Source organism: Pteropus vampyrus, unplaced genomic scaffold (genome assembly GCF_000151845.1).
Source record: "Pteropus vampyrus isolate Shadow unplaced genomic scaffold, Pvam_2.0 Scaffold36, whole genome shotgun sequence".
NCBI lineage: Eukaryota > Metazoa > Chordata > Mammalia > Chiroptera > Pteropodidae > Pteropus > Pteropus vampyrus.
In genome coordinates, this window is record NW_011888817.1 from 912942 (window position 1) to 930478 (window position 17537).

General features: G+C 48.9%; 1 protein-coding gene across 1 annotated transcript; it reads left to right on the forward strand.

The window, feature by feature from the left end:
- Positions 1 to 5701: 5701 nt before the first annotated feature.
- FAM43B (family with sequence similarity 43 member B) lies at positions 5702 to 8322 on the forward strand. The gene has a single exon (XM_011357512.2). It carries the CDS (start codon positions 6262 to 6264, stop codon positions 7246 to 7248), a length of 987 nt encoding a protein of 328 aa, XP_011355814.1. The 5' UTR covers positions 5702 to 6261; the 3' UTR covers positions 7249 to 8322.
- The last annotated feature ends 9215 nt before the right edge of the window (positions 8323 to 17537 follow it).

Genomic DNA, 17537 nt, shown 5'->3' on the forward strand with positions numbered 1-17537 from the left:
GCCAGGGCGAGCAGACATCACCTGGGGAAGAGACGGGGGACGAGGAATGTGATCAGATATTGAGGGTTGGGGGTTCTGTCTGAACTGACTTCACAGGATTCTTGCTGAAACTGACTAAGATAGGGATTAGTTGAGAAAAGGGTTCAGAAGAGCTTGGCTAAAGTTTGATCAAGGAGAGTGTCTTTCTCAGAATTTCCTCACATGAAATTATGAGGCCCATACACAAGTGAACTGTACAAGTGCCGTTCATCCCCCTCCACCCACTGAGCACAGAGCACGTCCAGTGAGTTTTTGTGCCTCTCAGGCACAATGACTGCCAGATGTCAGAGGAAAGCTGTAAACATGAAAGTCAAAGATTTACATTTTTTAAATTAATGATTTAAAAATTTTTAAACAGGAAAAAGGAACTCAGGGAGCAGAGCAATGAATGAAACTGAAGGCTTTTAAAAACAGCTATAATTAGAAAACCCTAAAGATTGCGCACACACACACAAAACTTTTAGAATAAACAAATTCAGCAAAGTTACAGGATACAAAAGCAACACACACAAAATCAGTTGCATATCTATACCCTAACAATGAACAATCTGAAAAGGAAATCAAAAAAAAACAATCCCATTTACAATAGCATCAAAAGAATAAAATACTTAGGAATGAACTTCACCAAGGAGATAAAAGACTTGTATACTGAAAACTACAGAATGTTGCTGAAAAAAATTAAAGAAGACACAAATAAATGGCAGGATATCTGTGTTCATGGATTGGAAGACTTCATATTGTTAAGATGTTAATACTACTCAAAGTAATCTACAGATTTAATGCAATCTCTTTTAAAATTCCAATGGCATTTTTTGCAGAAATAGAAAAATCCATCCTAAAATTCATATGGAATCCCAAGACACCCCAAATAGCCAAAACAATCTCGAAAAAGAAGAACAACGTTGGAGGTTTCACACTTCCTGATTTCAAAACTTACTACAAAGCTACAATAATCTAAACAGTGTGGCACTGGCATAAAGACAGGCATACAAACCAATGGAACAGAATAGAGACAGAAACAAATGCTTGCATGTATGATCAAATAATTTTCTACAAGGGTACCAAAACCACTCATTGGAGAAGAGAGTCTTTTCAACAAACAGCGTTGGGGAAACTAGATATCCACATGCAAAAGAATGATGGTGGATCCTTACCTTATACCATATCGCAAAATTAACTCAAAATGGATTAAAGTCCCAAAAGTAAGACCTAAAACTATAAACTCTTAGAAGAAAACATAGGGGGAAAGCTTCACGACATTGGATTTGGCAATGATTTCTTGGATATGATACCAAAGTACAGGCAATAAAAGTAAAAACAAATAAATTAAAACTTCCATGTATCAAAGGACACATATTCATGGCAATATTATTCAGAATAGCCAAAAGGTGGAGGCAACTCAATTGTCCATCAATGGATGAATGGATAAACCACATGCAACCTATCCATACAATGGCTTATTATTCAGCCTTACAAAGGAAAGAAATTCTGATGCATGCTACAATATGGAGAAACATTGAGGACATTATGATAAATGTAATAAGCTAGTCACAAAAAGACGAATACTATATGAGTCCACTTACACAAAGTATCTAGAGTAGTCAAATTCATAGAGACAGAGAGTTGAATAGTGGTTGCCAGGGGCTGGGGAGAAGAAGAAATGGAGAGTTGTTTACTAGGTACAGAGTTTTGATTTTGCAAGAGGAAAAGTGCTGGAGATTGGTTGCCCAACAATGTGAATACACTTAACAATACTGAACTGTACACTTAAGAATGGTTAAGATGGCAAATTTTTTGTTATGTGTATTTTACCACAATTAAAAATTTTAAAAATTTAAAGCAACTATAATATTCTTAGAGACGAAGGAGATAATATTACATCCATGAACAAAAATAGGATGCTATAAAAAAAATAAGAACATTGTTCTTAGAAGTGAAAAATGATATGAAGAGACATTTAAAAATCTAGTAGAAAAGTTGGAAGATGAAGTTGAGGTAATGTCAGAAAATAGAACAAACATTTTTTAAAAATAGAAAGCTGGAAAAGAATATTTTAAAAATTAGAAGATCCATCCAAGAGATCCAACATCCAACTGAAACAGAAAAGAAATAAATAAATAGATAGATAGATAGATAGATAGATAGATAGATAGATAGATAGATAGATAGACAGACAGATAAAACAGAAAATGGAATAGAGTAAATTAGTGCAAAGAAATTTCTAGCTTAAGAGATTGATTTCCAGATTAAAAGGTCCACCAGGTGCCCACAGTAAATACATATCATTATGAAACTTTAGACCCCTGGAAAATTCTAGAAACTGCTGAAGAGAAAAACCAGGTCACGCATGCAAGATTAAGTATCAGAATGTCATTTGATTTTTCAATAGCAATAGTGGATCATGTCCTCAAATTTCTGAAGGAAATTTATTTCCAATCTAGAATTCTACACCCAGTAGAGCTATCAGTCAAAGCTACTGGAGTATATACTCTGCCAAAACAAGAAAATAAACCAAGGAGTATGGGGGGGGGGGGGGGGGAGGCAAAGGGGAAAAGGGATCCAGAAATAGAAAACAAGATCCAACCCAGGAAAGAGGCAAAGGAAATTCCCAGGATGGTAGTAGAGCAAAGTCCCAGAACAATAGCTATGCAGGTCTGTAGGGTAAGCAGTCCAGATTAGAGCCCAAAGAGGAAACCTCCAGAATGGGGGTTCCCTAAGAAACACGGAGACCTGAAAAGTCACCTGGTATGTTCAACCAAGTTGGACAGTTGGGGAATGAATTAGTGATTGGTATGTAAGGAAGTTGTTGTAGGGTGTTTTGTTTTTGTTTTTGTTTTGAGGCAATTACATACTTCCAGAAAAGCAAAAAAGTTGTCCAATGAGGAAAATAGAATCATAGCACACTTCCAGGCCCAGCTTTGAATAATATTTGCAAAGTCATAAAAATTAAACGCTGAATACTGACGTAATAACAGCAAAATGTCCTACCTAAACTGGGAGGGAGAAAAATGTGTGTAATGGCAATAGATTAAAAAGGCATTACATCTTCATCTTCCATGTCCAGGAGGCAGTAGATAATGTCTTAAATAGTGGAAAATCTGAATTAGAAGCGTTGCTTAAAAATAGGGAGGCATAGGACAGAAGTGCCATCTAAAATGTGTAAAGTAGTGATTGTCTTTGCAAGTGAGAATTGAGGTTGGAGAAGGATGGGGCACAGGATTGATTTATTTTTAATTATGTCAATCATAAGCCAGTTATTTGACTTTTTAAACTAATACAAGTATGATAAAAATAAAAATTAAGTATGATAAAAAAAAAGAAGAAGAAATATCCAACTGCACACCCGTCTATGAAATAGTAATGACTGATGCAAAGTTGGGAGCTCTCTCCATGGACCGAATAGAAAGGACAGTGGAAGCTCTGAGGGCAGCTGAGCCCTCCAAAGAAACAAATTTGGAGGAAGAAGAGCAGAAGACCAAACCTGGGGCTTTATGGGAGGGCTGTGAAGTGCGGAGTGGTCCTGGAGGTGGGGGAGGGGGAAATCTCTGCCAAGGAGGCCATTTGAACGGTTAACGAGGTAACAAAAGGGCTAACATGTAAAATGCTGCTTTGAGCCCCCTTAACATAAAACAGACTATTGCACACTGTTATCTCACAAAGTCCTGGGTAAACCCCCAGAGAGGATTTTCCAAAAGCAAACGGAACAGAACAGAACCAGGACTAGGTCAGCAAGCCTAGGGAGGCTCCCAAGTGCAGCACACACCTGTTCTCTGGTAGGCAGGGAGCTTAGTTCCCAGATAAAATGCACGCAATACTTGAGGCATACTAAAAATTATCGTTTATCTAAAATGCAAATTTAACGAACATCTTGTCTTTATATGTTAACCACAGCAACTTCACAAGGTCGTGGGAGGCTAGCCTTGGACAAAAGCTTGGAGGTATCTTAGCCTTGCAAATTGACACTTTGCTGCTGGCCACTCCCATCATTCCCCTGCCGTTTGGGAAGAAAGGAACCCCGATGTGGTACGGTCCATAGGGTAGACCTAGGAGATCCAAGGCAGGAGACAGCAGGATTCTTCAATGAGCTGTCTTTCAGGCAAAATCCACCTGTAGTCCTTTCTGTAAAGGGAGCTGATTAGCTTAATGTCTCCATTGGCCCCCAGAGGCAAATCTGGCGCCATGAAAAGCACTCTGAATGATCATTGTGCTTCTCGGAGCCTGTACTCTGACAGAGAAGTGAGGGCACATCTTTCTCTCGGAAGTGGGAACAGCAGGAGACGTCCATGTCCTTCTTGTGTGATTTGTACCACAAGCATGTATTACTTTTATAATCAACAAAGGCAATAAAGACATTTCCATGTGGAAAAGTAAAATGAGGCTGCAGTGTACCAGATAATCTGTGCGGCCTCTCCATAGCTAAGATTCTGTAATTCTAAGTAATTTCCTGTTGCTTGCTTGCATGTCATTTTAGAAGCATTCAGTGATGCAGTCTTGTGCAATCTTTGCTTTTATTCCCATGAGGATATGGACCCAGCCACTCTGTTGCTGTGAATCACACCATCATCTCACCGCCCCCACTCTCGGAGGTCACTTGCTTTGGCCTGGCCAGGAGGACTCCCCAGATGACCCGTTCTGAAGCCAAGACAAGGGCTTAGGTGAGAGCCCACTGCGGTGACTACTGGGCCCCCATCAGGGCAGACTCAGGATTTTAGGGAGCTTGTGTCTTAACGAATCCTGAAAGTGGAAGATGTATTCCTACACCCAGAAACACTGTCTCTTTCCCAGCATACTAGAACCCCTCCCTAGTAAGGGCTCCCATCGGAGCGTCCCCGGTAGGATGGAAAATGCCCCGACCACATGCAGCATACAGTGGACTCAGAAGAGTGAGGGCCAGCTCATGAGTCACCCAAGCTTAAGTGGAGCCAGCCCTCTTTCCACCTATCAGCCTTTGTGACCTTGGGCAAGTCGCTTAACTGAGTCCAGGCTGTCCTGAGGATCAACTGAGATAATTAATGCAAACCCCCTAGGGTGTTGGGGAACACTGGAGGAATTCACAAACAGGAGTTTTATCTTTGAAATCCCAGGAGAACCCAGAGGCTGTCCTTTGGCCAGAAAGAAGGAGCTTTTCATCTGCAATGCCCACACACCCTGAACTGCTCTGGAAGGTTACCTCACCCTCAAAGGCTACCCTCCCTGCTTCGTGCCAAGCAAGGGGCACTACCAGACACTGGAGCAGTGACTTGGCCTCCCAGCTCAGGCGTAGTTGCCTGGCCCACGACCTTGAAAGAACCCAGGAGAAAGCTTCACCGGGCGACGGTACTTTTCCACTGCACTGCTGGGGCCACCTCAGCTGGTTTTCTGCTGTGCAGACAGGAGGCCCCACCAAGAACCCACCCAAAATCACTCTTAGCAATGGGGGTAAGGACATGCTGTACTGAGCGGCAGAGGAATCCTACAAAGAGAGGAGGGGGATCCCGCATGCTCCAGGGGGATCTTAGAGACCACCACTGAGGCCAGAGAAATTTACATTGGCAAAGCCCTCGGGTGCACTTCAGGAGATTCCTAATTCTTAACCGCGCCTTTCACCCCCACCCTCTAATAATGACTAAAGCTGTTCTACCGCGCCTGTGCTGGGTCTCCGGCAAGGCGCAGCACTAGCCTGCGAGGGGGAGGAGAGAGAGAGAGAGGAGGGCGACAAGGGGAGGGGACAAGAGAGCTGGCGGTCCCGCCCGTTGATGCAGGCAGCCCTGGGAGGTGGAGCCGCGACGCCTGAAGGAGTCCCCACCGCAGTCGCGCTCTCCGTCTACTCCACCGAGCAGCCAGCCGCCAGCCCCGGCTCGGGCGACCTTCTCGCCGCCGCAATTTGGGCAGCAGGGACCGCGAGATCCCCTCTGTTGGTGCCTGGGGGCGCCTCCGCCACACTCGGCCCCTGCCGCTCCTTGCTTCCCGGACAGCTGGAGAGACTCCCGGGGGAAGCTGTTCCCGGACGCTCGGCCGCCGCCCCGGCATCTCGGCCTCCAGCCCGGCTGGGCACCGGGCATCTGCGAAGCTAGCCCTGTCTGGCACTGGGCATCTCCGGGCACCGACTGTCTCTGGCGCCGCCCAGTTTCTCGCGACCCCGAGGCGGCGGACTCCTGCAGGCCCTCCCCTCCCCCGGCCGCCGGGCAAGACGCCGGTGAGCTCCGGGCGCCCCGAGCCCCTTCGGCCGCCGCCGCCGCCGCGATGCTACCCTGGAGACGTAACAAATTCGTGCTGGTGGAGGATGAGGCCAAGTGCAAGGCGAAGAGTCTGAGTCCCGGGCTCGCCTACACGTCGCTGCTCTCCAGCTTCCTGCGCTCCTGCCCAGACCTGCTGCCCGACTGGCCGCTGGAGCGTTTGGGCCGCGTGTTCCGCAGCCGGCGCCAGAAAGTGGAGCTCAACAAGGAGGACCCGACCTACACCGTGTGGTACCTGGGCAACGCCGTCACCCTTCACGCCAAGGGCGACGGCTGCACCGACGACGCCGTGGGCAAGATCTGGGCGCGCTGCGGGCCCGGCGGAGGCACCAAGATGAAGCTGACGCTGGGGCCGCACGGCATCCGCATGCAGCCGAGCGAGCGCGGCGCCGCGGGGGTGCCCGGGGGCCGAAGGCCGACGCACGCCTACCTGCTGCCGCGCATCACCTACTGCACGGCGGACGGGCGCCATCCTCGCGTCTTCGCCTGGGTCTACCGCCACCAGGCGCGCCACAAGGCCGTGGTGTTGCGCTGCCACGCCGTGCTGCTGGCGCGGGCGCACAAGGCGCGCTCCCTGGCCCGCCTGCTCCGCCAGACCGCGCTGGCGGCCTTCAGCGACTTCAAGCGTCTGCAGCGCCAGAGCGACGCGCGCCACGTGCGCCAGCAGCACCTCCGCGCTGGGGGCGCAGCCGCCTCGGTGCCCCGCGCCCCGCTGCGCCGGCTGCTCAACGCCAAGTGCGCCTATCGGCCACCGCCCGCTGAGCGCGGCCGTGGGGTGCCGCGCCTCAGCAGCATCCAGGAGGAGGACGAGGAGGAAGACCAGGACACCGAGGAGAGCCACGAAGGAGCCCCCCAGCGCGAGCGGCCCGAGGTGCTCAGCCTGACACGGGAGCTGAGGACATGCAGCCTGCGGGGCGCCTCGGCGCCACCGCCGTCCACGCAGACCCGCCGCGGGAAGGGCGGCCCTAGGGAGCGGGCGGGGCAGGCGCGCTGAGAGCGGACCCGGCAGGACTTGCGGCCCCGGACCCGGCCGGCCTGATTTACAGCCTCCAACCCCGGCCCTGCCCGCTTGGCCTCCCCGGGTCCCCCAGCCTTTGCCTCCCTCGTGGTCTGCGTTGTTGTCCACTCTGCGCCTCATCCTGGCTCAGGGTGACGCCTGATATACCCTTGATTATTGGGGGACGAGTGTGGGGGAGGGAGCAACAGTATTCAGTGTTCACCTCCCCCCATCTGGAGTTTCTGGATGCCCTCCGTTGTGGAATTGCCCCCTATGCTTTACACCAAGTCTCTTTGATAGACCACCCCCTCCCTCCCAAAAGAGAAGGGAAGCGGGGAGAAGTTTCCAGAAATCCAGAAGGGTGGCCTTGGACCCTGGCCAGGTAGAGGCAGCGGCCCCACCCTTGGCCAGTCTAGCCTTCCTCCCTGGGACGAGACCAACCCGGGTAGGCATTCTTGCAGGGGAGGAATAGTGACCCTGGAGAACTGAGGCCGAGCCCAAGGTGGGAACGGAATCAGCTGCCATATACAGTAAGAAAAATTCCCAGGCCCTATGCCTGGCCTCTCTACCCGGTGGAGACTTAATTGGGACTATTGGGACTTAACCGCTCTGTCTCTGGAGAAAACTGGGATGGTCCCACCAACCCAAACCACAGATCAAGCCAGGTAACAGCTCTGCACCAGGCAGCTACTGCAAGCCTGTGCCCTGGCGCCTGGCACCTCTACGGGATTCCTCACCCACTGCATCTCTCTGCAGGCAGACTGTGTGTGGTTCCCCACTAGGTGCCCCACAACCAAGACCAAGACAGGACCTCCAGAGGAGGTAAGGACAACCTTTGGCAAGTGCTTGGGGACACTGACTACCCTGAAAGTGGACATAGGAGAGATGTCCCCAAGTTGAGGCTTGTCAGAGCAGGGGGGTCCTGACAGCAGATTCCTTGTTCTCAAAGCAGGATGAGGAAGGAGGGTATATTACCCCAACAGAGGAAGTGGGCACCTGTCCAGGTGTCTCTCAACAAAGCCACAAAAAGCCCAAAGATCTATGTGTCACCAACTGATCGTTGTAAATAAAGTGGACCTGCATTTTCAGCCTTGTCATCATTCTTGTGTTGTGTTTGATGCCAGGCCTGCTGGTGGTGAAAAGATTATTGTCAGAACCCTAAAAGTGGCTCCTTTAGCAACTGGAGCCAACTCTCAGGATTAAGGGGAGGAAGGGGAGGGCTGCTGCCAGGAAGCTGAGCCCTTAATGTCAGGGAGGGAAACAGTAGCAGATGCCTGGTCTGCTAATCACATGTTTCAAGCCCCAGAGGAGTGCTGGCTGTCTGACTCGGCCTCCCAGAATGTCTCTCCTCCTGGGCACTCCGATGCAAATGTTTCTGGGACATTTGGCAGGAAGGGGGCACGGGTCTGGGGGCTTCTCATCAGCTATGTATCTTTGAAGAGATTGCTGTGTATGTCAAAGCATGCGCTATACACTCTGTCTCCTCTGGGCTGAGAAAGAAGGCAGGCCGTAAAGGAGGGATGGGCAACCCAGTTTGCTTTCCGAGGAGCTGGAGAAATCCGTCCAGACCTTTGTGACAGTGTGAGTCTTGAGCTTGGATATCTTCTTTATTCCTGTGCTGAGTTGGGCACTGATCCCAGAGTTATCCAGAGCCCACACCAGTAGTCTCTGCAATCGCCGGGGATCAGGATTGCTGTTTCCTGGAGATGCTAGAACAGAGGGTACCATTGCCACTTCATACTGGCAGAACCTAGGCAGGATCAGGGGACTTCAAAGGGGAAAGCTGGGGTTGACTCCACACATCTGGGGTGGGGAGGGGTGACAAGGACCCTTGGGCAAGGAAGCATGTTCATTGCTTCCCTTTTACATATTGGCGGGCGTTTTGTTGCTATTTCTCCTCATTTGCAGAAGAGGAAGTGGGAAGATGTCAGACCTGGGAGAGAGGATGGGCTGTGGGCAAGGCAGCCTCTAGTGTTGAGACAACTTCACCCAGAAACAAGGTCACAAGCACACCCTCTTGAATCAGGTTTGTGCCACAGATATTTCCTAGGTACCTGCCTTGGGACAGGCATTTAACTAGGCACTGGGGTCCAGGAGTCCCTCCCTTGTGGCTTCTTTAGTCTCAAGTGAGATGCATATGATTAAAGGAACAGTTGCTATATAATAATTCACAGGCATACTCCAAGCCTCAGCCCTTGCTCTGCACTTTTCTCTGGCAGCCTCCCAAAACATAGACACACACACACAAACGCAAACACACACACGCACACAGAGCCACCTCCTTCTCTCACTTGCACTATGCTCTGTAGACTCAGAGTTAGAAGGCCCAGGTGACTGTCTCTGCCTCCTTACCACCTGCATGATGTTAACTCACCCAGCCTCTCTGACTCTCACCTTTATCAATGGTAAAATGGGGAGAATATATACCTCGCAGGCTAATTGTAAGAATTAAATAGAATCATTCTGTGAAAATGCTTTGATAAATAATAAAATGCCCAGCACATATGGAGAACAACCATTGTGCCCAAAGAGCCCTTCTCTTGAGGTTGACGGATTTCAGCGTGTCTTTCCCCTCTTCCGTCTCCCCCATAGTGATAGACCCTGTCCAACTTCCCTCCTCCAGTAGGTTAAGGATGAGACAGGCCACAGGTGAGCCGGCACAGTGCCAACAGCCACCAGGCCACAGAGTGGGGTGTTTGGGGCTGTTCTAGCCACCAGGCCCCCAACATCATTGCTACTAAGGGAGGGAGATGCAACCTGAAGAATGAGGCCCACCTTCATCTCTGCACTTAGTTTGGCTTTCTCCCCTGATCTTAGAAACAAGATCAAGGAGATCCCTGGACCATTATCACGTGGTCAGGTGCCCCTGTGTCTCCACTCCAGGCCTCAGATTCCACATCTTTAAAATGAAATTGGGGTTGGGTGGGGTGATTCTTTGAGTCCTAGATTCCCCAGTGGTGCTCCAGGAGCTACTGTGGGGAGTGATGGCAGATGGAATGGGCAGCCCCCCGCCCCCCAACCTGCTTTAACTGGAGCAGCTTATCTGTTTTCTCTTTGAGGTTATTGTAATTCTCTTTGAATAGTGGGATCCTACAGATTTTTCTTTTTAAGTTTAAATGCTGGGTGACATGCTCTATAAACTTCCCTTCCAGCCCCAATGCCATATGTGTCTAGGGTTCATTGGGCTGACTAGGCCTGAGAAGTAATGTTGGTGGTGTAAACGTGACAATAGAGGGCCTTCCCAAAACAACAGGCAGCCCAGGACAATGTAGGAAGTGTGTCCCCTGCTAGGCCAGCCACTCAGGGGTCAAGACTCTTCTCAGGACCTCTGGGGCCTTATTTCCAGCTCTCCTATTTCTAGAAGGGCTAGGCTGTGACTGATGTGACTTGTGCCACAGCACACAGACCACCCACCAGTGCCATCCTGACTCCCACTGCTTCTCTTCCACGCATGGACCCGCTCCCACTGCTAAGCCCGTGCTATTCTCATAATCTGGAATGTCCTTCGCTTTGGCTACACATTTTTAAACCCTACCCTCTCTTCCAGGTCCAGCTCAAACCCCGCCTCCTCAAAACTTTCCTTGCCGCATACCCCTCCTCCGCTCCTGCCAAATGTGGGGGTGACCCCTCCTCTCAAACTCACACAGGATGTGTAACCTGTGCTTTCCTCCTGGTCCTCACCCCTTACACTTAGATGAGTGTTTTTATGAGAATGTCTTGTCTCTCATACCGATCCGTTTTCATTTTCCTGCCCCCTTCAGTGCCTTGACCACGGCAGGACAGAGTCTGTGCTCAATGATAATTTGTTGAATGAATACATGAATGAGCCAGATGGACGGACCATCACGAGACAGGAAAGCAAGTGGGCGTAAGAGCATTCCTTCCGCCAAGCTTCTGCCTAGAGATGCTGAAGGAGAACTATCCTCAGATGCCCTGTTCAGAGGGATGGCTATTCTTGGGGAGAAAATCAGCATCCTTAAAGATGAGGCCAGGGGAGGAAACTGGGGCCTCTGTCTGTAGGGTCTGCTCTGAGCTCCAAAGCCTCAGGATGGAGCCTTCTCGCTCTCTGGAGTAGTCCAGCTTCCAGCACAGGGCTGACACTTAAAATACAGAGCAGCTCCTGCCGGTGACCAATCAACCTCCAAGTGTGCGGCTGGACGGCGGGAGGACCATACAGATAGCTGCAATCTCCGATTTAACACACAGGTGGTTGAACCTGGGTTTGGGCCTCAGACAGACCTGGATGCCGGTCCTAGCACTGCCCCTTGATGGCTGTATAACTTTGAGCATGTTTCTGAAGGCTTTTGGAGCCTTGATTTTCCATCAATAAAAACAAGGATAGGTGAGTCTAGACCTTATACACTTGTCGGGAGAAGCAAGCGAGGCGATGCATTTGAACAATTTATTTAGCACAGTACTCGATGCAATGAATAAGTAATAGCTGCTGCTCTCATGTTTATTATCATTTTTCCTGGAGCTATCCTAACTGATAGCTCTGGGATAAGGAGATCACGTGCCTAGTCTCTAACACACTAAACATGTTGCTTGTTGCTGCCCTGGGGTGGCTACATGCTTAAAATCCCATTCATCTCTAAACCAGGTAACAGGTTCAACTACAGGTTGTCTTATTTTGTCTCTAGTTGTTCGACCAACATAAGCCTGATCGCCTTAACACTAGATTAGATCCAATATCTTATGCTTTTTGTATGTATTTTTCGCCTTAGCACACAGCAAAATGCCAAGCACATAGTAAAGCACCCAGTGGTGTTGGCACACAGCCTTTCCAGACAAGGTCTTCAGAAAGTTTTAATGTCATTCCTTTGTGAATGATGGGTCAGGTTCCCCATATTCCCCATCCCTATTTGCTCTTAGCTATAAACTTTGGAGAAGAGGAAGATGTTGCTGGCTTAGGGACCAGCTGGTCCCCAGTAAAGGACAGATGAAAAGGACCGAAGAAGCTGACATGCAGATCTGGCGAGTCTCTGAGCCTCAACCTCTGGGCGGTCATCCTGGATTGCAAAGCCACCCTGGTCACTCAGCTGCAATTGGGGAGTGGGCTCACTAGATGAAAATTTGGCCTACTGAGCCCATTTCTTAGGGGACTTTCAGTGGGGAGGGGACACTTCTGACAATGGAGCATGGGCTGAGTGGGCTGATCTGGAAGACAAAGGCCTGGAACTGCCTTTTCTTCATTCTGGGATGTGACAAGTGGCTTAACGACTCTGAATCTCCATTTTCTCTACAATATAGAGATAATACTCCCAGCATTCCTACCTCAGAGCGTTATTCTAAGAGACCATTCAAATGGAATGGAATTCGAGAGGGCTTTGAAAAGCATCAAGAAGCACACAAGAGCCTGGGGCAGGGTGCTTCCTCTTTGGCGCTAAAACAAGAAAGCTGGAGGGAGGCAGCTCAATAACGTCCAGGCCCAAGGGCTCCTAAATAGAGAAAGAAGCCCACTGCCCAGGAAATGAGCACAGACAGCAGCAAGGGGGGCTTTAAATAGACATCTGCAGGGATTTCCTGGAGGGGAGAATGACATGACCAGGAAACAGCTTCTGAAGCTTTAACAATAAGCCCCTCCCCCTACACACACGCTCCCCTCCCTCCCCCGCCCGGGGTGGACCTGAGGGGCGGGTGGTGCATCTGCAGTCAGAGAGATGGCGGGGAGGCCCCAGAAAACCCTCGCAGCCTGAGCTGCCACTGAAGCTCTAAAGCGGGACTAGGGAAAAGCCTGGAGCAACTGCGCCTTGTGTGGGAATCACGCCTGTGATCTCATATCCCACAGGCCCTGGACAGCTCCAGTGTGTCTCCGGCAGCCTTTGAAATAGGGTTGCGGATGCCGGGAGGGGAGGGAGACATTCTGATAAGATCAAAGTAGACACTGCCCACTCGCTCAGTCTCCAAAGGGCAGAGGGCTCGGGGACTTGTATCACTTCAAGCCATCTGCCAAATTCCACTGATATGCAGGCCCAGATGGCAGGGTGGGCTCTGGGAAGTCTGCTGTCCTTAGGGGAAGCACACCCGAGGCCGACTTATCATGAGGTTGAGCAAGCCCACAGAGCAGTGCCTGTTGTCGGCGTCTGCGCGGATGAATCCCTTAGCACTTTGACTCCTTTGGGATGTATTAAATTCTTCCAAGATTATAAAAGCAACACATTTTTATTTGAAACCAGTAAAACAACAAAGATAAAACAACAAAAAAAAGAAAAATGAATACTCTTCCCCCAATCCCTTTCTGTTTCCTCATCCCCCAGTCCCTCAGCACTCCTAGGTAACTAATATTACAGACTGGAGTTTATTCTCTCCCATCTGTACCCTTACCCGTGAACATAAACAGACCCACATACACACGTACAGAGATTTTGTCGTTTGGTTTTACAGAAATGGAGTCATTTTCACTAGCTTCATTCTCACTTACATCATGCACTTCCCTCTCGCTCAGCGGATTTAAATCTAAGTCGTTCTTTTAATAGCTGCACAATGTACTCGACAATATACTCGATCACCCCTGTTAATGTATGTTCAGGTTGCCTTGTGCTTTTAAAAGCATCTACTAAATGCCGGCTGTATGTAGATCTCCAGATGGCACCGCCTGGAAGAAGGAGCAGACATATGCTGAGCATATCCACATGTGGGCTGAAAATAAATAGGATCAAGAAGAGTTCACATGGATTCCTTGTGCTGGGATGTCTCAGCTGGAAGGGCCGTTGGAATTTGAGGTCCAATCTCCTGGTTTACAGATGAGGAAGGGGATTTGTCCAAGGTCACACAGCTTGCTACTGGAAACTCTGGAGCCATAATTTAGGTCTTCTGACTGACTCCCAGACCAATGCCCTGTCCTCGGAACAAAAGCTGTTAAAATAAAAATAGAACTAGGTCCAAAAAAAGATTTATTTAAACTCACAGATGCCCAAAATTTAGAGGTGAATTAAGGAGATGAGATGTACTTAAATCCCACAGAGAATTAATGGCAAAGAGAAGGGGCCTCTTTTTATGCTCTTAATCCTGCCCCTCTCACCTGTCAGATTTCCCCCAAACATGCCAAGCTCATTTCTGCCACAGGGCCTTTGCACTTGCCATTCCCTAATCAGAGTCCACACTTCCCTCAGATTTTTACATGGCTGCCTCCTTCTCAGCTCAAATTTCACCACTTCAGAGACACTCTTCTTGTTTCTACCTCCTACACACAACCCAAACTAATGTCAACCCATCCAGCCATTATCTATCTCATTACCCTGCTTGTTGTCTTAATAGCTCTTGTCATTCATTATCTGAGGTGATCTTGGTCATATACTTGTTTACTTATTCATAAGCAGCCTCTCCCAGACACCTTGAGGCTGCTAAGAACAGTGCCTGGCACATGGCAGGTGCTTAGTAAAGATTTGAAATAATAGAGCCCACACCTTCTGACTGCTAGTCCAATTATGCATCCTCCACAACAAGTGGTGTCTTTGCTACATCAGAGCTGCAGAGGATGGTGGCCTTGGCTCCTGAAGAGACTGCTGGCTGACAGCCTCTGTAGAGGTTGGGGAGAGTAGGGCTCCTACAAAGATTAAAAGGATTAAAAGGTGACAAGACAGGATGATGTTCTTTCTTCACCCTCAAAGGCAGGACCAGAGCTCCTCTCTGAACCCTCACCCAGACCCCTCAGTCCACCATCTCTCTGTGCTTCCTCCGCATTCTGCTCCCCTCCTTGACGCCTATTGTGTGTTTCCAGCTAGAGCTCAGACAGGTCTCTCCACACCTCCGTCTCCACCCCAAGCCATCTCTCCTTGTGCCCTAGCGGCACATTCTTCTGCCCACAGGCATTCCTGGTGCCTGTCCCAAGGAGGGGGACAAGTGGGGAGGGTGACCTAGAGACCCTCTCTTCTGGGAGTGTGATGTAGGACACTGTCCAGGAGCACTGAGTGGCCAGAACACTGGGCAACCTTGGCCAAGTCTCTTTACCTCTCGGGGCTTTGTCTCCTCCTCTAGAAAATGAGACACAGGAAGGCTACAGAAGCTGGTCAGCTCTACCGTTTGGACACCCTGAAGTCATTATCTGACAATCATGTTTGTCCCCCAGAATTAGAAAAGAGGAACCAGGCTCCCTTATGTGTTTTACACGAAAAAAAAAATATTCAGGTTCTGTACAGGAAGATGGACTGATATCGGCTGCCCCGTGCATGAGGATAGCACAGGGTGTAAGTGACATGGCTACAATGGTCTCTCGTCCTGGGAGAAAAGCCTCTCGGCTGGAACAGAGTCCAGAGCCCTGTCCAACTGAGTCCAGAAAACCCACCCAGTTGAGTCCAGTCCAAACTGCTCACAAGAATTGTGAGCAAATATAATGATTGTCCTTTTAACCCACTCAGTTTTAGGGTGTTTTGTAATGCAGCAATAGATAACCAATACGATGACCTCAAAGGGTGTTCCTCAGGACTGAATGAGAAAACACACAGAAAGTACTTAAAATCTTGTTTGGCACAAAATAATACCTCGATAGAATCTAGTTATTTTTATTATCATGTTATTTAGAGCCAAGTTTCTTTGTTTTGAGAAGCCTCCTCCCTGTTGGCTTCTTTGGTTAAATGAGTTGATATTAGAGAATTCTGTGATGTCACCTTAAATCTGCCTGTGATGGCTGCAGGCGGGAAGAGAGGGTAAGGGCTGCCTTGGGCGGACTTTAGCCTGACTACTCTCGAATGGGGGAAGAAAGGAATTTCAAACAGAGGTCAAGTGACCCCAACAGGGAGTTATTTAAGGTCAAGTAACTAAGAAGGCAATTCTGTTAGGGACTCTTGAGTCTTCTCTGGGGTCCCCAAGTTTGCCCTGAACTGTGCTTTAGGGGCTTTGTCCCTCCCTTCCACCTGCGTTTGTTTGAACCTCTACTGTGTGCCAGGCACTAGTCTAGGTGCCCAGGGTACGAGACAGACATCCGTCTGTTCTAGACAGATGGACATAAATCCATAACTAATGTTTTCAGAGAGCTGGAAGTGCTCCAGAGGAAAATGAGCGGACTGAGGGGAGAGAGTGATGGGAAGAGGCAGTCAGGAAAGATTCTCAAAGGACGTGTCATTTGAGGACCTCAGAGAAGAGTTGCCCAGGAGAGAGAAAACCTGTGCAAAGATCCTACGGTGAGAACAACCTCGGTAAGTTTGATGTGACCAGTGGGTGACGGGGGATGGCAGACTGGCAGGGCATGAGGTCAGAGAGGTGGGCGGGGTCGCATAAACCCTGGGGAAGACTTTGGCTTCTGTTCTAAGTAGTGGAAACTTCTGGAATGTTTGTGTTTTTGAAGCACACTCGGGCCACTTTTTAAAGGACAGAATTGGAAGAAGGAGTAAGAGAGGAGGCAGGAGAACTAGTTGGAGGTCCAACTGGGAACTGGTAGTGCCTTGGACAAGGGCTGTAGCAGTGAAGGTAGAGAGGAGTGGCCGAATTCAAGATTGTTTAAATATGTTTTTGACAGTATCGCTAGAGCATGGTGATAGAATGAGCTCATAGATACAGAGAGCAGATTGGAAGCTGCCAGAAATCGGGGGTGAGAGTGGGCAAAATGAGCAAATGGGGGTCAAAAGGTACAAACTCTCAGTTATAAAATAAATAAGTCATGGGCGTATAACATACAGCATGGTGACTATAGTTAATACAACTGTATTGTATACTGGAAAGTTGCTAAGAGTGTAGCTCTTAAACGTTCTCATCACACAGACACACACAAAATGTATAACCGTGTGTGGTGATGGGTGTTAACTAGGCTTATTGTGGAGATCATTTCACAATATGTACAAAATTAAATCATTATGTCATACACCTGAAACTAACATTATATCCCAATTGTATATCAATTTTTAAAAGAGGGGGGAAAGAAACAAAAATAAAATACAATGAATTAGCCAGGGTTCCATTGCAGACAAAATATTCCACCCAGCAGACTTAAAAGGTGATTAGGTAGGTTTCAGACTCCCAAGAAGGGGTGAGAAGCAGACTCTATTCCAGGAATAACACCCAAATCTCACTGCAGAACTAGCCTGGCAGGGGAACTTCTGCTACCGCTGCCACTATTGCTGACTCAAAAACCTCACTGCCCAAGTTGCAGGCAGAAAAGCTGCCATGTTGGGAAGCAGCTGACACTTCTGCTCAGCACCACAAAGCCGGGGCCTGATCTGGCATGAGGGCTTCCACCACAGCTGCCTTCAGAGAAAGGAGCCATCGCCACCTCCGTGCATCCGGAAGAGCCATGTGACCCCCCTCCCCCAGCACTGGATTCTGGTTCGGTTGCACCTTCCTGGCAGAAGCCA

Bases quoted from the DNA above. Each gene is read 5' to 3' on its own strand.
- FAM43B (XM_011357512.2), top strand. From the start codon at position 6,262: ATGCTACCCTGGAGACGTAACAAATTCGTGCTGGTGGAGGATGAGGCC.